Genomic DNA, 22,684 nt, shown 5'->3' on the forward strand with positions numbered 1-22,684 from the left:
GTATTATTCATCAAGTCGCAGTTGATTGTGTTTCAGTTCCCTGAAAAAAGGACGCCTTGCGTAATCAAGATATGTTCGATAAAAAAAAAAAATAAATAAAATAAAATAAAATAAAAGTAAAAATAAAAAAATCTTATAATTAAAAAATACGAACGTAATCATAATAATCTTTTTTTGTGGGGAAAGGATATGTTTACAGGATTAAAATTTCGCGTGATTATTTCAGACGTAAAATATACACAAACCTTATGAGCCGATATTTATCATTTGTCGAGTGTTTATTCATCGTTACCGGAAACGTGACGACTGCGTGCCAATAATTCCGGGTACGGTTTGGCAATTATAGCGACAGAACTGTCACGTGAAAATACACGATTGTTGATGCGGTTATAAATTATTTCGAATCGTAATAGAAAGCTAGGCGTTAATAATCTTTGTTGCGTATTGCAAAGTTAATAATAGCACATAACTACCGAGACGTCAGCTTCATGAATTATGACGAATGTATTATATCAACGCATTTTCATCAGTTTCGCACCGATTGCATGCGAAACAATCAGAAATCATTGCAATCATTTAATTTGAAGTCGTCCCACACAACTCAATCCATGTAATACACGACTATTTATATATTAATACACAGTAAAAAATAAAATGTTAATTCTAACATTTTTCACGTCCTAGAAAATCCACTCTAAATTTTAAGTTAAAATAACTCATTCGTCATATGTTACTTATTGACGAACCAAAAATATTAAATAGTTGACACGATTCTTTTATTTTTGTTATCGTGACTCAAACATAATGTAAAAATAACATACAAATTAATTAAAAATTCCGTGAAAAAATAGTTAGAATAATTCATAAGAAATGTTGAGAATATTAATATATAATATTAAATATTAATATATAATAATAATTATTTTAACTTCAATTATTTGTAATAGAAATATTTGATTTTCGTAAATTTGATTATTTTGTACGTCGAAGTTCAAGATTACTTGAATATTCACTTTAACTTCTTAGAATGTTAAATAAACTTTGAGACATGTTGATTGTTTAAAATAATTATGTTGAAAAAACAAAGCGTTAAATTATGAAGTTGACATAAATGTAACACATGAAATGTTATAAAAATAATATATAGATTGTATGTTAATTTTACATTAAAGTACTAATCAAAGTGTGTAGTAGCACAAGAGAGATTTTAATGGACGCACAATTTTTTATTGTGTATTTGTGTTATATTATAACGATTGATATGAAAACAAATTTACTAAATTTAGAATGGCATTTTTTGTCGAAGAAAAGAATTCTCGAAAAAATGATAGAAAGATGTAATAATATACTTGATACATCTTAATAAAAATAAATATTTTTTTATTTGATCCTTTTGATTTTCCTTATTTAACAATGATATTTTTATACACAAATATCAAGTATCAAGTATCTTGTAATTCGTATAATAAATTAGCTTTTATAAATCAGAAATACTCGAAAAAAATTGCTCTTGATGCTAATTAAAAAAAAAATGAAAGCAGCTCACGAATTAGAGCAAGACATCTCCATTTCCAGATATCGATTAATGATTTTAGCGATTTTAATATTAAATTTGCACGCCAAAATTGCGCATAAATTTCATGCTACAGAGATTCAAACGACTTGTCATCCGACATATCTTCGAATCAGCTGATTTCACTTAACCTTTAAATATGGCATATTATTTGTGCAATTGTGACCATACATTGTCTCGCAGATTAGGTTTTTTTTTATTTATACAGATTGTATCTCATATCGCGCATAGTGTTAGTGACAAAAAAGCAAATAGCACAATGAAAATATTACATAGCAGAAGAAAAGCGCTTGAAAACATAAATCATTCTCCAATTAACTTTTGCTAGAACGATTATGGGGTGATTATATAAGTGGACGGATAAGCTGGGACAAATGGAAGTATGGGATGCAAAAAGAAAAAAAAAGAAAAAAAATTTGTTTGATAAATTTATTCACAACTTTAGCATAGATTGAACAAACATTTTCAATTTTCGCATATTTTCCTCAAAAAAATATCTCTTCAATTATTTTAATGAGGAAACAATCAACTCCGTTTTTTCGTACATAGCCTTTATACTCGAATTAATTCGAAAGGACTCACCACTTGTCCCAGTCTACTCAATTTTTTTTTAAATATTTAGCAGAGTTTTCGTGGCCAACCCGATGAATATTTTTGCAAACGAGCTTCGCGGAATATCCGAGCTCGTTTCGTCTCAATGAATAAACACAGAGAGAAGGAAAGAAAGAAAGAAAGAAAGAAGGAAAGGAAGAAGCTGCGCGCGGTCGAAAAAGGAGCAGAAGAGCGACGAGGAGGGGAGAAAAGGAGCCTCGAAAAGAGGTAATCGTGCCTGTATGGTATTGTGTCAGAAAAACTTGTCTCGCAATCTTTCGCTGCGACAGAGGAAAGGGAAAGGAAGAGCGGAAAAGGCGCAAAGACAAGGGAGAGAGGGAGAGAGAAAGGGACAGAAGAGAGGAACAGACGGAGGGGAAAAAGGAGAGGGGCAGTGTCGACGTAAATAAAGACGAGTCTCGTTTCGACGAACCGCTATTTTGCCCGCGAAGGGTCGGTGCAACCAGCAGAGTAGCGTTCATAAAAGAAAAAAAAAAGAAAAAAATAAAAAAAAAGCTCGAAGGCTGTCTGTTCTAAATTCGAGACGACGAACACAGTTTCGACTCGTGAGGGATTTCCTCGGAAACGCCTGTTGCGCCGTTAAAACCCCGCTACGTGTGTGTGAAACTGCACTTGTCAAAGCGTAGGAATAAATTATGCGAGAGAGGGATCGCGTTTCCCGCCCGTCAAGTTGGCGTAATCGTCACCGGGAGCACTCGGAATCGAATCAAATCGGACGACGGGGCGCATCGGGCGAGTTTACCTCTAATCAAGACTACGACGAACGTCCTGGAGAACATTTACGTCCCGAAGGACCTTTAATTTCCCTCCGCGCGTGTTTATCCAAAAAGGAGGAAACTTGGCAAGTATCTGCGGATTCGGGAGTGGATCGAGCATCCATTCATTCGGACCAGCGCGATGCAACAGACGACGGAGGACCCGAGACACGAGGAAAGAGAGAGGGGAGGGGGAAAAGGAGAGGGGGGAACGCTGGCAGACGGAGAGTGCGAGACTAAAAAGCGCGGGGAGAAAGAAAGAAAGAAAAAAAGACAGACAGAGAAAGAGAGAGAGAGAGAGAGGGGCAGAAATTGATAGACGAGAACAGCGAGCGAAGCCGAAAGGAGGAAGAGGGAGGAAGAGGGGGGGGGGGCAGGCAAGCGGCTCGTTAACGATAACAAAGGCCCCGGAGAGAATCGTTGAGGTTACCTGGGACATCGGTGGCGGCTACGTCGGCGATCAGATTGACTCGCTGTCGCGTCTGCTGATGCTGCTGGTGTACCTGATGATGCAGACCCTGCTGCTGCTGCTGGGACGATCCCGTCAAGGACAGGCCACCGGCGCTCTCCGTCAGGATCACCGTAGGCGCCACCACGGCGGGGGAGGAGGACGACGCCGACGGCGACGACGACGACGACGACGCGGACGACTCCGCGAGAGGGCCCGTCGTCGCGGCGATGCCGGGTGCATTGTTGTCGAGGATCGTCGTCGCGGGCTCACCCCCGCGCTCCCCTGTCCTCGCAGCCATTCGGCCCCCGTGTGTGCCAGCAGACGGACGGACGGACGGATGGACGGCCAGGCGAGACTCCCCCCTCCTCCTCGCTCCTCCCCGCGCGCACTTATCCTCCAAAGAACACCTACACTCTTTTACGTGCTCTCTCGCGCTCTCTCTCTCTTCCGCGGGAGCGCGCGCTTCGTTCTCCCTCTCTCTCTCTCGCTCGCTCGCGCTTTCCCTCTCGCGCTCTTCTCTCTGTCGCACTCGCGCACGCTCTCTCTCTCTCTCTCTCTCTTTCTTTCTCTCCCCGCACCGTGTCCGAAGCGTATCGAAACTGCACCGCCGCTTCGGTTCAGCTCGCTAGCTCGCTCTCGCTCTCTCTTTATCTATCTATCTATCCACCGTCCGTCGTCAGCCGTCGTACGTCGGTGTATCACGGGACGACGGCATCGCGTACCGCGCACGCACCCGCCACACGCTGACGGGAAAAAATGGAGGAGTCGGCGCGCGCGCGTGTCTGTTAACCTCCCGTGAAAAAATGGAACGTTAGACAAATGTAGGTCTGTAGGCCACTTCACTTACACTTTGCATCGGCACGGGCACTCCCTTAGTCAAGCGAGCGTCCGGCGCACTGTCGCGCTCTGACAGCGCGAGAGCTGTCAGGGCCGTAGCGAGAGCCGCCACGCGCGGCATGTCCCGGCTCCGTCCGTCTTCCCTCTTCCTCTCCTCCGCGCGCCCTCGTCGAGACCGGATTATCGCGGATACACGACTTCCGTTTTCGCCTTCGTGGCGGGAAACGCGAGCCCCGAAGACGGACGACCGCGATAAGCGCAGGGGAGCCCGGACCGCGTGTCACGTGAGCGCGCGATAATCGTCGACTGCGCGCGAAGCGTTCGCTCCCGATCCGCGATCGACGACGTTATCGGGTCGAGGTGCCGCGAGGGGCGCCTATCCACCTAACGTGATACGGCAGTGGCCGAACGAAAGGGAAAACCTAATCGCGGAAGCGCAACCTCGCTCGTTCAGACGACGCGCCATCGGATCTTCTCTTTCTTTCGGAAAGAGAGAGAGAGAGAGAGAGAACTCTCGTCTCGCGAACGAGCCGGCACCCCCGGCCAGTTCCGGGGGTCTACGGCACTGGCCCCATCGAGCTCGGCTCTCGCGGGCGGAAAGACGCAATTTCCAAAAAGACAGGTCGTCCCCCCTCCCCTCCTCTCTAATCTCCTGTAAATCTCGTAAATCCACGTGTGTCTCTCGCCGATTCTTTTCGGCCGAGAGCGAGCCCGCCTGTCACCTACCTCCTCTCCTCCTCTCCACCAGGGGCGGTCGATTTGCCGCCGCCGCCGCCGCCGCCGTCGCCGCCGTCGCCGCCGTCGCCGTCGCCGCCGCCGCCGCCGCCGCCACCGCCGCCGTGTCGGATACGACCGATGGCTCGGGCTCGAAGTAGGTCAGCTGCCGCGATGTCCGAACGGCCGGCGCGGGCCGTCCTTACGCGGCGCACGTTGCATAACTCGTCGCGTCGCGCGCGAATATTCGAGCGAGGGTGCCCCGCGTGAAAAAAAAAACTAGGACTCGACGGACATAACGCGGCGTAATCCGTTTTTCAACGAACAATGCACTTGACTAACGCACTCGGCGCCCGCGGCGCCCTCTGCCGCGAAAGCGCGCTCGATTTGAAACACGATGATGCTTCGATGAGGAATGATATGGTGTTCCCAGGAACATGAAACTCATAATGATAAGAAGAATTATAAATTTTGAAGTTCAATAATCGCATTAGATAATTTTCAAAAGATTATGTTGCTTAAATAAATAAGCAAGTAATTGCGTAATATATACGAAAAATGATATTATTATGCAGGTAGAACATGAAATTCATAATGACAAAAAGAATTACACATTTTGAAGTTCAATAATCGCGTTAGATAATTTTTAAAAGATTATGTTGCTTAAATAATAAACAAGTAATGGCGTAATATATATAAAAAATGATATTATCCAGAACATGAAACTCATAATGACAAAAAGAATGATAAATTTTGAAGTTCAATAATCGCATTAGATAATTTTAAAAAGATTATGTTGCTTAAATAAATAAACAAGTAATGGCGTAATATATATAAAAAATGTTATTATTACCCAGGTAGAACATGAAACTCATAATATCATTATGACGTCGTCATGATTTTATTTATCACTTAAAAGTTACCTGAACAAAAATGATTAAAATATGAGTTAAAGATGACAAAAAGAATTATAAATTTTTAAGTTTCATAATCGCATTATATAATTTTAAAAAGATTATGTTACTTAAATATAATTAAAATATACATGAATAATTAAATAAACAAGTAATTGCGTAATATATATAAAATATATATAAAAAATGATATTATTATAATTGATTCTTGAGATTTCATACGTGAAGTATATATATTCTCCAACAGAATTCGCTGGAATTGTTTAATAAGTCAAAAATAAGTCACCAAAACATTGCCAAAAGTATATCAAATGCGATCATTATGATTTTTCTAAAATGACTTTTAGGTGGCCCTTATAATGATGTCATTATGAATTTCATGTTCTACCTGGGAATTTTCTTCCCTTAAAAATGTTGTGTACCTATTATCAAAATATTGAGAATTTAATGAAAATTGTACAGAATGTCCTTACATATGTTTGGAATCTTCAATACAATTTTTAAATTGATTCACTAAAACGTTCACAAGTTATAAGGATTTTAATTTGCATCGAATTCACATGTGTTTTTATGGGAGACGTATAATCACGTCGATTCAAAAACACATGGAAATAATGTTCAGAATTTGTTTAAAATTTGCAAAAGTTTAGATACAGAGGAAATATTTGATCAAATAATATTATACAAGTACTAACTGGTTAAAAAGATATTAAATATAATTTAATGAAGTTATCTGTCACAAGGCGAAATTCTCTGCCAAAAGTAAATCATTTCGATTAACAAAATTTGGAATATTTCAGTAAAAACGCAATAAATATTAAAAAATACATCTCTGCAACAATATTGGAAATTGTATGCACATGTAAACTTTGAAATTGTTGATAAATGAAAACTGAAAAAGTGAGATTTCCGAATTTTTTTTTCTTGCTTTTCTTTAAATACAGCCTATTGATCGCTTATTTTTTAAATGTCTTACTAAAATCTTTCTCTTTTAAATATAATGAATTATTAAAATTATAATAAATTATTTTTAAAAAATCTAATAAAAATTGGGTTTGTATAAACATAAACTATTGTATATGCAAAATATACTAGTAGAATTTTTTTATAAAAGAAATAAGTATCAAATTGTTTAAAGAATCTAATATAAATGAAATATACATATATATCCATATATATATAAGGATATGTGAAGACATGATAAAAATACATATTTCTGCAGTTACAGTTTTCATTTTAATATTTACAATATACTTTTCAAATAAAAACGCACCATACAAATTATATCTTAATATATATTATATATCTTAATATGTATTCCAATTTATATCTTAATATATATATCATCTTGTATCATTTAAATATTCATGTCTAAACTTTACATAGATTATTTAAAGACAAATATAATTGCGGCGTACAGACACTTACAAAAATATAAAAATATATCATTCTTCACATTTTGATAAATTTATAGACAAAATATATCGAATTGAAATTTCATTATAAAATTTAAAAAAGAATATCAAATTTGCTTCTTAACTCTACATGGTAAAGTTTCCTATGAAAATATTTAAACATCTTGTATTCTAATTTCTTATAATATGATTATTTCTCTTAATTATTTTTTTGTTTAGCTTCACTGCAAAGAGCACGTGATATAATCAACCTTTGAATCTGCGAAGTACCTTCGTATATTTGATAGATTTTGGCATCACGCATAAGTTTTTCTACTGGATATTCGGAATTAAATCCTGCACCGCCAAAAATCTGAAAAAGAAAATTATTGTGTGCAATAAGATGTAAGGGACATATATGTATATATTTTTCAAATATTTTTATTAGAGAGCAGAGAAGAAATATAAATTACTGTATTCACCTGTACAGCGTCGGTAGTACATTTATTAGCTACATCAGCGGCATAACATTTTGCAATACTTGCGAGCATTGTAGCGTTTGATAATTCTTTATCAGCAGCCCAAGCTGCTTTCATCCATGACATTCTGGAAGTTTCAACACCAATAGCCATATCAGCCAATATAAAAGCAACAGCTTGATGCTCTGCTATCGGTCTGTCAAATGTTTTGCGTTCCAATGCATATTTCGTTGCTTCATCCAGAGCTCTCTGAGCTAAACCAACAGCTGCGGCTGCAACCTATAATATAAATTTGAAGATAAATTTGTAAACATTGAACTTTTACATTGAATTCATTCAATATCTAAAGAATGTTATGAATAGAAATATATACCGCTGCTCGAGTTCTGTCAAAAGTTTTCATAGCTATCTTGAAACCTTGACCTTCTCCCAATAATACATTCTCCTCAGGAACACGAACATCTTCAAATGTTACCATTCGTGTGTCACTTGCTCTTTGTCCCATATTCATTTCCTTCAAGAAATGAAAAAGTTAATACAGACTAATAAAAATTTACATTAAGACATTGAAATAAGATAACAAAAAATTATTATCTATGGTTACCTTACGACCTGGAGTTAAACCATCACTGTCACGTTCTACGATGAAACCTGTAAAAGCCTTACTAGCTGAAGCTTTTGGATCAGGATTTGTTTTCGCCAATACAAAATACCTATATAATGAAAGATTATGTTAAAAAAATAAACGTTCCCTATAAATTAATGTTAGATATTTAAATATATTATTATATACCAATTAGCAACACCGCCATTTGTAATCCACATTTTTGTGCCGTTAATTATCCATTCTTTCCCTTTCTTCACAGCTTTAGTTTTAATGCCTGCTACATCAGAGCCTGCACCAGGTTCAGTAACACAATATGCCTGTAAAAAAATAATATTTATAATAATTAAAATAATATTTATATAATTTATACATTACATCAGAAAAATATTTAAATATATAAATGTATTTGCAAACTTGACGCACCGCAACAAGTGGCTCCTCTACAAGTCTTCCAAGATATTTTTTTTGTTGTTCCTTGGTTCCAGCTATGATGACTGGAGTTTGCTGAATAAATAAGAGCAAAAAGTTTCAATATCTTGTCTTAATATATTAAGTACCTTGATTAGGAAATATCTTCATGAAATTTAATATGACAAAGAAAGTGAAGTATGTATAATAAATATAAAAACTAACTCCAAGACTTGAAGCATCTATTGCAGTTGTTATTCCTGTACAACCATAAGCAAATTCTTCTGTAACCAGGCAACCATCGAAATTACCACTTTCCAAACCACCTGCAATATAAATAATTTTTAATCTTATTTTGACATTGACAGATTATATTATTCTTAGATATATCATTTTTTATTCCTGACTTTGTAAATATATCAAACAAGGTCAAACATACCACAATGTTGTGGAATATGTTTATTCAGAAGACCAAGGCTCCATGCCTTTTTGATTACATCCCATGGATATTTTCCAGTTCTATCATATTCTGCAGCTACTGGGATAATTTCTTCTTTAACAAATTTCCGGGCTAGGTCTTGCATTTCTCTCTGAGTATCAGATAATTCTAACAATTCAATAAAAAAGTGCTTTTTTAATCAAATAATAATGATTCATGTAGATAATATAATACAAATATATATGTAATATAGGACAATATGTAAATCTGCAATGTTTTACACAACATTTATATGTAAGAGAATAATAATAATTTCTATTCTTATTGGTAATATATATAATAATGTAGATATCTTTCTATATAACTATAAAATTTCTTGTCACAGAAATTAAAATCTAAAAAAATTGTATTTTTCACCTGTTGAAAAAAATAAAATAAATGAAATAAATAAAATAATTGAAATAAATAAAATAAATGAAAATATAAATATATCATTTATTTTTGCAGATTTTTAGATAAAAATGAATAAAGATAAAATGGATAAAATTCTTTACACAAAGTAATAAAATGTATGCTTATAAATAATATACAGGGTGAATCATAATGGTTGTAACAACCTTTTACCATTAGAGATCAATTACCGACTGCAACTGTAATCAATTGAATGATTCATAGATGACAGCTGCTTGGATCGACCGTGTCTGCAGTAACGTACAAGCGAGTTAAATACTGTGAATTAAATAATATACATATTCTATGCATACTTTTCTAATATATTTAACTTTTTTATGTACATATTTTTCTTTCTACACGGTTTTTTTCTAATAACGATTTTCTAATAGCGATTTCTTATTATTGTGAAACGTATCTGCCACATAAAAAGAGATATCTTTTGCATTCGTGTATTTTTTAATACGATTTTTTTTTAAATAATGATTTTTTAATACATAGAATTTGACGGCGATTTTTTTCATTCTTACACAAATCATTTTAATGCGTAAAAAGAGTTGGATTGGTAAAGATACAAAAGTATTCTTTTTTTATTAAAAAAATGCGTAATTCTGCTTTCTACAAGAATTATTCTGCTTATTATTAATTTTCTAAGTTATAACTTTTACATTCTTAATATCTACAGCAGAATATTTCTTGTAGAAAGTAGAATTACGCATTTTTTTTTTATAAAAAAAGAATACTTTTGTATCGTTTACCAATCCAACTCTTTTTACACGTTAAAATGATTTGTGTAAGAATGGAAAAAATCGCCGTCAAATTCTATGTATTAAAATACCATTATTTAAAAAAAATCGTATTAAAAAATACACGAATGCAAAAGATATCTCTTTTTATGTGACAGATACATTTCACAATAATAAGAAATCGCGTTATTAGAAAAAAACCGTGTAGAAAGAAAAATATGTACATAAAAGAGTTAAATATATTAGAAAAGTATGCATAGAATATGTATATTATTTGATTCACAGTATTTAACTCGCTTGTACGTTACTGCAGACACGGTCGATCCAAGCAGCTGTCATCTATGAATTATTCGATTGATTACAGTTGCAGTCGATAATTGATTTCTAATGGTAAAAGGTTGTTACAACCATTATGATTCACCCTGTATGTATGTAAGTATGTTTATATTTGATTTATTGTAAGGCATATATAATGTGTGTTATTGAAAAAAAATATATACAAAATTCACAAAAGTGTTAAAAGTTTTATTTTTAAATTAAAATTAAATATTTTGAATAACTTATCTATAAAAAAATAAATTAAGATATTGAAAAACAATAATGTTAATAAAACAAATTTTATTTCAGATTTTTAATCTTTAATATTCATCTCTCTGATATTTAATATTCTACTATATAATATTGTATATAAAATAACAATTTTATTTTCTTGAAAAAACTTAAATAAATATATTCAAATATATTCAAATATATTCAAATAATCAGTCTTCAAGTGCTTATGCGATTCCATACTTAAAGTATATTATTTGTAACCTTAAAAACTGCTTTAAAAATAAGGAACTAGATTCTTCTTACTCAAAAGAAAAAAAATTTATTCTCAAATATATATACTAACCAAAATTATATCCTTGGACGGATTCAGCAGCTGCTGAGTATGAACGTACCATTGTTTTGTATACTGTTGGAGTGAATATCTGAAATTTAATATCAAGCTGTATGAACATGATATCAAACATATAAAAAATTTATTCAAGAAATCACATAATTATTATAGCTATTGTAAGATCTATTCTTTGCAAATGCAATTTGTTACATTTTCATATGTGAAATGAGATGGATATATTGAAGTATTGACCTATATCAGTCTCTATTTATAAATAAAATATTCAATAGAGTTAGAAAATTAATATAATGAAATAAAGTTAGAAAAATTGCACAATATGTAATTTAAAAGCAAGTAAATCGAATGATTATCACTTTTTATTATTTACCTTTTTGAGCATCATAGTGGGAGTATTAAATTGTAGCAGAATGAAGAACAGGCAAATACTATGATTAAATACAGCTTTTATTTAATAGATATTATGAAGCCTTTCTGCTTTACTCATCAAAATCAAACAGAATGATAAGACACGTTTACCCAGATAACATTCCTTGCGCGCAAAGTTTGCGCGTCTTATGTATATAAACTGTGTACGCGGTTTGCGTGAGTTTTGCCCGCAAGTTGGTTAAGCTCATGTACACCAGCGAATCACATGCAAATGGATACCATATTTGCTCGTAAATTGCTTGCAGTCGTTGTGTCCAAACGGACATATCCTGAACGCGCAGTGCACGCAGGACGCAGGCACCCAGATAACATTTCTTGCGCGCAGTTTGCGCGTCTTAGGCTGGTTCTACGTTAGTCGCAAGACGATCGTCTAATTTAAATACTGATAAATTGATATTAATAATCATACATTAAAAGACGCAAATTATTCAATAATTTCTCATTATAAAATTACGTTAATAATTATAATTAAATGTATATCTTAAAAACAATTATTTAGATTATTTTGAAAAATTAAAAATTTCATCAAAAGAAATATAATTTTCTATTATAAGTAATATTTTAATATTAATTGATTGATGAATATCTGCTGATCCGTAAAAATCAATAACAGTAACAATCAGCATTGACCGATCGATACGCGCTTCCGTGTAGTACGCGTTACGGGCCTGAGCGCGCCGATTCTACACAATCTCATTGGCAATCTTTGATCGCTTTTAACTCGAAAACTATTGTAGCCTCGATATTTTTGTATTAAGGTTTTTTACTCTATTTTATCTCAAGAATATATTATAAAAATATTGGGCGGTAGTTGTGGGACACCCTGTATATTTAAATTAATAAGTAATAAAATACATTTCATACAATTTTATTATATATATATATATATATATATATATATATATATATATAAATTTATATATTACATATATCTATAACTTTATAATAAATTTTGAAAATTAATTTGTTTTTACTTATAATAAGAAAAATTAATTTATTATGTCATATACCATAAATAATAAATTTAAATAATTAATAAATTTCAATAATAAAAATATACATATTTTTTTCTAAATGTAACATTTAACATTTAAATTTATTATGCATGTATATGAGGTAATATATTAATTTTTGTTATTTGTTGTAAGCAGAAACAAATTTTCAAAATTTATGGCATCCGCGGCAGTGCGTACTCTCCGCCTAAAGGGCCTCGCACATAAAATGCATAACAGAACATAAGCATAACATAAAATCGTTGGACCAATAAGCTTCGAGCATAAAGCCATATTGCTGGATGCTCGATGCTCATTGGTCCAACGGTCTTATGCTACGCTTATGTTCTGTTATGCATTTCATGTGCGAGGCCCTTAACCCTAACCTGACTATAACGCTTTGTGCCATTGTGCCTCGTGCCTCGTGCTGTGCCATGTGTGCATTAGTTATAATTATTTACTTTTATTACGCGTTTTATTACATATTTTATATATTTGTGACACCTGCATTAGACTGCACGTTTTGAATACTGTTTCGCTGGTAAGTACGCGCATTTTAGATAATACTAAATATTTTAACATTATTATATGAAATCCTTATTATAACTTCACACTTTCACAGCGTCCTTCTAAATAAGATATAATTTCAATGATATTTTTATTGTATTCAAATTTTAATTTACAATTCGTAATTTCTTATTATATTATCACGGTATTATTTTTCTATTATTGTTGAGAGCTTTAATATGTCTTATAATTACGGGGATTAATTATTACTTTCTTTTACAGATATTTATTCTGTTATTTCCAGCTTGGGGTGATATAATTAATTGAAGGTAAATATAATTAATTGAAGGTGATATAATTAATTGAAGGTAAATGTATTTAATAATATTGGATTCATATACTGTTAACCTTATTTTCAATTGTATAACGATTTACAAGTTAAAATCATGCAGTTGTACTTTGGATGGTGTGTTTTTCTGTATAAGTGTTTTTAGAAAAATAATGTACATGGCAAAAAACTATTTTATTGTCAAATATATCTGCAGCAATTGATGTCTGTCACTCGAGGGATTACATCGATTGCGGATTATTGCAAGAAATATAATATTGCATGTTTAATGTCGTGATTATAATTATAATTATATGTTGTGTTTTAAAGTGTACAAACATTTTTATTATTTATATATTTTATATAATTTTTCGATAAAGCACAGGGACAAGTATAATTCTTCAAATGTCATATTCCTACACGGAGAAAATTTTATATTACATATTACTATGATGTCGTGCTACTGTGGACCATCAAGGAATTATAAATTTATTTACTATGGCGACACTTTGTCGCCATAGCACTTAAACTTATAATTTCTTGGTTAGTCACAGGTTAGTGCGGCACCATAGAATATATGTAATATAAAATTTTCTCTGTGTACAGATGTCATGTTTTTGTCAAGTACATTATTGCATAGAAAATAAATATACAAAAAAATCTTTATGACAGTTGTCATATTGTATATGTAATAATATATTATATATTATATATATTACCTTGCATACTATCTTATTTATTTTCCTCATATTTTCAGCATAAAACAAATTATAATTATTTGTATATATTTTTATTTTATTTTATTCTACATTTATTCTATACATTACTTCTATATAAATTCCTGTTATTTTTATAAACTTTCCTATAATTGTTATAATTCCTATTAATTGTATATAGCTGTTTGTAATTGTAGAATGTTTTATAATTTTATAAAGTTTTAGTTTTTTTTTTTTTTGAATTTTGAATTTAATTCTACAATAAATTATATAAAATATTATTAATAAATTATATAATTACACAATTAAATTTATTACTATTTTTAACAAAATTATAAAACATTCAAAAATTAAAAACTGCTAGTTATGCATATAATTTATAGTATAAGAAAATATTTAAAAATGACAGGAATTTATATAAAAGTAATGTATAGATTTAATGTAGAATAAAATAATATAAAAATATATACAAATTATTTGTGTTATTTTTATACTGGAAATATGAAGAAAATAAAGAAAATAGTATTTAAGGTGAAAAATACTTACGTTTGCGTCTCAATGACCTTATAATTTATATTTTGAACGATATATGCATGTGTGGCATGTGCATTTTTGAAAACCGATTTCCACAATACAGGCAATCTATTATATGCTTATGTGAGCTTCATATACGGTGTTTCAATTGCCTTAACATTTTGTTACGAAGAACATGCATTATTATATGTTATAATCATAATTATTATTATTACATAATTTATATTTTGTCATAATTTCTTATGATTTCAAATGATTACACATATATGAAATAAATTTGTATGATATATTGAAAGATAAAGTATTGAATCTTTAATATGACTTAAGAGAATTATACAAAGTGTCCGGTAATAATCGCCCCATCTCTCATGGGCAGATAGAGAAGGTCAAATCGAGTAGAAAAATTCTCTACCATTTTGTAATTTTTGCAATAATTATTGAGAAATTAATTTAAAAAGATTTGACATATTTTGACATAAAATACAAAATATCTCGTAAAGTATTTAGTTTTTAATAATTTTACCGTAATACTCTTATGCATAGAATAGTCAGACAAATCAATTGGTGCAAAGAAAACGTATAGTTGTCTCGAAGAAAAAATGTATGACACTGCATGTTGCAAATTGCATACAATTTCTTTAGAGACGACTAAGCGTTTTCTTTGCACTAATTGATTCGTCTTACTATTCTGTGCAAAAAAGTATTACGGTAAAATTATTAAAAACTAAATACTTTACGAGATATTTTGTATTTTATGTCAAAATATGTCAAATCTTTTTAAATTAATTTCTCAATAATTATTGCGAAAATTGCAAAATGGTACATGATTTTTTGACTCAGTTTGGTTCGCTCTACCTGCTCACAAGCGTTGGCTCGATGTTTCTGAAACATATATATATATATATATGTTTTTGAAAGTATATATATGTATATATAAATTAAAATTATAAAATATGTCATATTTTCTTTTATATTGTTACTTATAAAATTTAAGATAGAAAAATATAACTATATATTTTCAGTAAATTTGCAATCATTTTCTTGTATTTTTTGTATTCTTTATATTGTATTGTTTTGTTTCGTATTCTTATTTTCATAAAAAGAATAGGTGATGCAATTAAGCTATATGTAATAATAATCCGAGTTTATCGACGTTTTCAGTTCTGATTTTTATATTTTAATATTTTCTTTTATTATATTTAATTCTCAATAGAAGCTGTAGTTCTTCTTTAAACTGATTCCTGCCTTAATGTAATCTGCAATACAATATATTTGAAAACTTTAGAGAATTTTAGTTATAAATTTTTAAAAATTTTATAAACTAGACTATTTATAAATTACAGCCTAGAGATTATTCCACAATGAAGACGATTTATGATCGTCCATCTCAGAAGCCATTTAATTGCCTTTCTGTTCGTCAACAACAGCGAATAAAGAAAGCAATCAAGGAAAATGAGCATAACAGAACGATACATGAAAAAACATACAATACAAGATCAGTAGATGATTATCTGTTTCAAGTGAATACAAAAGATGGAATGTGCAATGAATCTTTATGTTTAGATGTAAATTCTTCGAATAATGAATTATTTCCGTTTCAAAATGAAGAATCTAATGCGGAATTTTCTGAAATAGATTCTGATGAGGATGTTAGGATTAACCGTAATTATACTGATGAAGAATGTGATTATTCTGACGACAACAATATTGAAATAATTGATAATTTCCAAAAACAATTAGCTTCTTGTTTCGTTCAAAATAATTTCACTCATGTTCAGGGAAATGCAATATTAAAAGTATTAATTTCTCATTCTTGTTTTTCATATTTACCTAAGGATGTACGCACTCTTTTAAAGACTCCTTCTAATACTGGAGAAATTGTAAAATTTGAAGATGGAGAATATGTTCATATTGGCTTCGAAGTATCTATTATTGCAAAATTATCTAACATGCATTCTCATGCAATTCCACTTTCCTTAGAGATAGATATTAGTACTGATGGAGCACAATTACATCGTAATGGAAAAATTCAAATTTGGCCTATTCAATTTCGAATTTACAATATAACTGATAATAGTCCTGGAATAGTTGGAATATACAAAGGTTATAAAAAACCTAATAATCCAAATATATTTTTTAAATATTTTATTGAAGAAATAAAAAAAATTTCTAATGCTAGAGGTATTGTTTATCGAAATAAATTAATACCTATTATTTATAGGAGTTTTATAGCCGATGCTCCTGCTAGAGCATTTATTTTAAATCATAAAGCTCACAATGCCAAGTATCCTTGTTCTAAATGTAGAGTTTCAGGTCTTTATTTAAATGGAGTAATGTCTTTCCTTGGTACAATTCATGAGCCTCGTACAGATAATGAATACGCACAATGGATATATAGTAATCATCATAATAATGAGATAATTAGTCCTCTGTTACAAATTCCATTAAATATGGTATCTCAAGTACCATTTGATTACATGCATTTAGTGTGTCTAGGCGTGGTAAAAAGACTTTGTAAAGCATGGTTGATTGGAAATTTTACAAAATCCGCTAAATTATCTGCTAGACATATTGACTTGATATCTTCAAGATTGGAAAGTATACAGAAATATTGTCCGGTAGAATTTTCTCGACCACCAAGATCTTTGAAAGATTGGAGAGATTATAAAGCCACAGAATTCCGACAATTCTTACTATATACAAGTCCTGTTGTACTAAGTGGAATATTGCAAGAAGATGTTTATTTGCATTTCTTGTTGCTTCATACATCAATACGTATATTAATATCTTCAACATATTCACAAAAATTATTGCATTTCTCTGATATTGCATTAAAAAAATTTGTTTTATTATCTGAGAATATTTACGGCAAAGATTTTATATCTTACAACATTCATGGCTTGTTACATTTAACAGAAGATGTCAAAAGATTCGGACCCTTAGACACCATTTCTACTTTTCCATTTGAGAATAAAATTCCATTTATCAGAAAATATATCAGAAAGCCACATCTTCCTTTGCAGCAGTTTATTCGAAGAATGAGTGAATATCATGGACAATCAATACACTATGAAAAGTTGACAATGAATAATCACATTCGAGTATCACAATCACATGAATCTGGTCCATTAATTCAAAATGAAATATTTCTTCTTTGTAAGCAATATAGAAAATTAGAATACAATAACATGATTTTTAGTCTTCGTCTTAACAATAACTGTTGTCTTTTGAAATGTTCATCAATTTGTTTGATTCAAAATATTCTTATAGCGGATGAACAATATTATTTTATTGTAAAAAAATTTAAATACGTTAAACATTTTTATGATGTTGGCATTTTATCTGATAAAGTTGAATTTTTTTTATGTTCAGAATTACTTAATAATGAAATTGTACCTTTAACAAATGTTGTAACAAAATGTTACAGAATGCCATTTTTTGAAACCGATAAAAGTGATAATAGTAGCAATAATGAAGGCACTGACATATATAAGTTTGTAGTAGCTGCTATAAATTTTTAATAATAGATTTTTCAATTATTTAATGTTTTGTTTTTACGCTATTTTTACTTTTGATTTATGGAAAAGATTATTTTTGTTCTTTTTTGTACATATTTCATACATCTTTATTATTCACATGAGGGAGCGGTCCTCTTTAGAATTTAAAAATTTTTTAATTATGAATATGCTTTTTAATGTGTGGGGATTTATTTATTATACATGGTACGTTTACAGTAAAAATTACATAAAAAATATTTTTCTTTTTACATTTTATTGCAAAATAGGAATATAACAACATAATATTTGTTACTGTAAAAATTGTTAATTTTATGTACAGGGTGTCCAATGACTCGAGGTCCATAGCTTAAGAGCGTGTTATTGAAGTCATTTAGAGTTAAAATTGTTTAATAAACATGTTCGAAACTGCTTCCTAACAGATAATCCCACTAATATATACCTAATATATAACTTCGCTGTATACCATATACGTACAGTGCAGGATTCACAGTATTTCCGTGCTTGATATACATAACATTCATAAGTTTGAGTCAGACTTTTGACATTAAAATTAACTGACAGTGAAGTGAATGTGCCCGTGGGTAATGAATGTAAAAAGGTAAGCAAAATTGTATCTTTACATTTTGTTGCTACTCACACTGCACTCATACGTTACTATAAGTTACAATTCTTTACTCTTATTTTTACAATGTATTTTTTATTAGCTCATCAATGACGAATCAATAACTTACTATGCAAAAGCGCATGAAAAAGAAGAACAATGATACAAAAACGTATTTCTGTAGAAATTGATAGACCTTTTTTGGGATTAGATACATTGAATACGAGTTTCATCGATTCTGACAAGAAAATTACCAGTCCACCAAGAAGTCCATCAATATTATTCCGTGGATATCCTAGAACATATGACAAGAATCTGATGAAGCAATCTCGACTTGTGTTTCAACTAGCAAAGCACAACGAAAAGAAGATATTATTGCCAAATAAACCAGCTAGCATATTGCCAAAAACAGAAGAAAATTCCATAAGTGATATTCCTCTAGAAAAAGTATTTGTTACTTCGAAAAGTAATACTTCAAGCACCAATGAAACTGTCGAGGGTGATGTAATAGAGCTCAGTCCTACAGAGAGTAGATGTAATAGAGCTAGACGTTTAAAAGAGAAATTAAAGAGGAATGACATCAATTTATGTGATACGGAGAATAGACTACCTGTGGAAATATTACTGAAGAAAGACAGGTAAATATTTTTTAATACAAGTTAATGTAATTTTCTTTGCCCATCTGATACATAAAATAAAAAATTATTTGCAGGAAAAGAAGAAAGAAAAAACATCCCAGAGCAACTTAATATGCGACGCAAAGGATAAAGCAAAAATAGATGGCTGGGATGCTGGGAATGCAAACAGGTAATAGATTAACAAATAATATACATATAATTGCATAAAGCACATTTTTTTACAAAAAAAGAAATTAATTTCTAATATTGTTTTTATTTTTCAGTATTATAAGAATTTGTCGTTGATGGGAGAAGAGTTAAAGAAACGGAAAAATCAAGTCTCGCGTCACCGACATAGATACGAAAGACCAAATACACCAGAAGGTACCCATAAGTGTTGTGTATTTCCATATGTTATACATAATACATATATATATACATAATACATATATATGATAAAACGTGAAATTTTTGTACAGGTTTTTGGGATTTAGAATTTCCTGAAACATCATCCACTTACCGGCAAAAATTAAATTGAGACATAATCAATTACAAACAAGTAAGGACATAATATGTTTAATACTGTAATAGTAAAAATATTTAAATTGCATTTCGAGTGGAGAACATTTAAATTATATGCTTGGTAATGTACCAAGAAAATTTGTGCCTTGTGCACAGCATTTAGCTTCGTAGAAAAATTAATTTTCTACAAAGCTCAATGCACTACCATCCGCGTTTGGCTCATTTTTTTTTTGCCTCGATTATTTACATTTGTAACTTTGATCTTATGAAACTGTCATTCTAAATTTGTTTATAAATATATTTGTTTCAATTATTCCATGTATTTTTGTATTTCTTAAAGTTGATGAAAACTAAACAAACATAAAACATCTGTATTCAAAATATTATACATGCGTCAAATAGGACTGGAGGAAGTGTTTTTACTTCATGATTTGAACATAGATCATTTTATTATTTTACATGTATATATTATATTTTGGATAACAATATAGATTTATACAGGGATCTCAAATAGTATAAAAACCTCTCGTTGTACAGGTAGAGCGGTTTCTAAGTAGAAAAGTACTGTACCATTTTGCGATTTTGACATATTTGACATAAATACAAAATATCACGTAAAATATTTAGTTTTCAGTAATCTTACCTTAATACTTTTATGCACAAAATAGTGAGATAAATCAATTGATGCAAAGAAAAACGCCTCTAGTTGTCTCTAAAAAATTGTATGCAATTTGCAACATGCAGTGTCATATATTTTTTCAAGACAACTATGCGTTTTCTTTGCGCCAATTGATTTGTCTCACTATCTGTGCATAAAAGTATTACGGTAAGATTATTGAAAATTAAATACTTACGAGATATTTGTATTTTATGTCAAAATATGTCAATCTTTTTTAATTAATTCTCAATAATTATTGCAAAAATTACAAAAATGCTAAAGGACTTTCTACTCGGTTTGACTTTCTCTATCAGTCCACGAGAGATTATGCGGTCATTGCCGAACATCTTGTATATAAATTTATACAGGGTGTTTCATACATATGTGCCAACATTCATGAGCAGGTAGGGCATAATAAACTGAACAGGAAAGTTCTTTACCACTTTGCAATTTTCGCAATATTTATTTAGAAATTATTAAGAAAGATTGGCAAATAACGCGCGTTTCGCGCAGCTAGACTATAAGATGCATCCTGTTACAGCTTCGCACGGCAACGCTTTTACTGCTCCCTGTCTTTTACCCCCCATCGCCGCACGTCCAAATTTTTCGTTGCCGTGCGACGAGATGCAACACACGCCCGCAATAGAGAGAGACACACACCAATAGATAGATATTAACACATACAGACATAGACACACACTACAATAACAGACACACATACTATTACACAATACATATATATATACATAATATACAACCACATATACATAGTACAACACATATAGACAATCAGAACAACACACACATATTATACATATAATACCAGATATATATATATAATACACATACAAACAAAAAAAAAAAAAAATCATGCTCCAGAACAGATATTAGACACAAATATATATAACACACATAGATATAAACATACATACACAATATAACATATATATAATACATATACAATACAAATACATATACATACATAAAATATATATATAATAGAATGAATATAAATAATATATACATATATACAATATTTAATATATACACAATATATAAATAATATATAATATATATAACATAACTTATATATATATAGATAAATATATATATAACACAAGATTTAATAATAAAACATGATTATATTAATAATATATATAGAAGAAATATAAATAATACAGAACGACATAAGAGAAGATAATAAAACACATAATACAGAATTATATAAAACATAAATGAATCGTTCTGATAATGAAGGGGAATCAGCTAAACGATATAAGAGCAAACAAGACTTCTAGGTGTAGAGATAAGAGAATATAATCAAGAAATATAATATAAACAATAAGATAGAAGAAAATTGGCTAAACAGAAGCCATTACCAGTGCATCCAAATGATTATTCTGCACTCAGAAATGAACATACAACAAAATATCCTTGCCGTCACGTATAGAGATTCATGATAGTAACAATAGTTCTCAACCAATCATTTGAGACACATACAAATAAATAATATATCATACCTATACATAAAACACATAACACAACATAATATACAATAATACATAATATACAACAACGTAACATATAAACAATAAACAACAATAATATAAATATACATACATACATTATATATAGATACATATACATACAATATACAATATACAAATAAATACAACATATAACCACCATTTGCAAATTCTCAAAAAACATTATCAGAATCCCAGACTTCTTTCCTATACAATATCAAATGAAATATACATACAACATAATAAATCAATATATATAGAATAGATATACCAACACACAGAGATACACATAATACGATATATACGAATATAATACATAGACAGAACATAACATCTTCTCATCATACGAATAATATTAGACCGATACTACGACATAACAATAACATATAATAATCACCCATTCAATAGAACAAAATAGAATATATATAACACACAATACAATAATAAGAAATACAC

At 31.1% G+C, this 22,684-nt stretch overlaps 3 protein-coding genes and 1 long non-coding RNA gene across 4 annotated transcripts in view; 2 read left to right on the forward strand and 2 right to left on the reverse strand.

Moving 5' to 3' along the window:
- LOC105256805 (nuclear hormone receptor FTZ-F1) overlaps window positions 1-4,984 on the reverse strand; it is a 106,620-nt gene extending 101,636 nt beyond the window's left edge. The window contains exon 1 of the mRNA XM_025412429.1: window positions 3,371-4,984. Coding sequence (XP_025268214.1) covers window positions 3,371-3,689 — 319 coding nt within the window. The 5' untranslated portion in view covers window positions 3,690-4,984. The remainder of the gene's footprint in view (window positions 1-3,370) is intronic.
- Window positions 4,985-7,355: 2,371 nt separating this feature from the next.
- Window positions 7,356-12,020, reverse strand: LOC105256672 (probable medium-chain specific acyl-CoA dehydrogenase, mitochondrial). The gene is made up of 10 exons (XM_011266803.3): window positions 11,651-12,020; window positions 11,275-11,353; window positions 9,184-9,351; window positions 8,970-9,070; window positions 8,760-8,840; window positions 8,523-8,653; window positions 8,334-8,442; window positions 8,103-8,243; window positions 7,733-8,008; window positions 7,356-7,623 (listed from the first exon to the last, which is right to left on the reverse strand). Exons 1-10 carry the CDS (start codon window positions 11,663-11,665, stop codon window positions 7,471-7,473), a joined length of 1,254 nt encoding a protein of 417 aa, XP_011265105.1. The 5' UTR covers window positions 11,666-12,020; the 3' UTR covers window positions 7,356-7,470.
- A 1,082-nt stretch (window positions 12,021-13,102) lies between these two features.
- LOC112639180 lies at window positions 13,103-19,654 on the forward strand. The gene is made up of 5 exons (XM_025412436.1): window positions 13,103-13,242; window positions 13,491-13,537; window positions 18,624-18,902; window positions 19,009-19,543; window positions 19,618-19,654. The coding sequence occupies exons 4-5, from the start codon at window positions 19,065-19,067 to the stop codon at window positions 19,652-19,654; spliced, it is 516 nt and encodes a 171-aa protein (XP_025268221.1). The 5' UTR covers window positions 13,103-13,242; window positions 13,491-13,537; window positions 18,624-18,902; window positions 19,009-19,064.
- Window positions 19,655-19,694: 40 nt separating this feature from the next.
- On the forward strand, window positions 19,695-20,084 carry LOC112639183. The gene is made up of 3 exons (XR_003123352.1): window positions 19,695-19,712; window positions 19,807-19,906; window positions 20,002-20,084. It is a non-coding gene; the product is annotated as an uncharacterized LOC112639183 (long non-coding RNA).
- The last annotated feature ends 2,600 nt before the right edge of the window (window positions 20,085-22,684 follow it).

The sequence above is a fragment of the Camponotus floridanus genome, unplaced genomic scaffold, assembly GCF_003227725.1.
Source record: "Camponotus floridanus strain SB8 unplaced genomic scaffold, Cflo_v7.5 scaffold50, whole genome shotgun sequence".
Lineage (NCBI taxonomy): Eukaryota > Metazoa > Arthropoda > Insecta > Hymenoptera > Formicidae > Camponotus > Camponotus floridanus.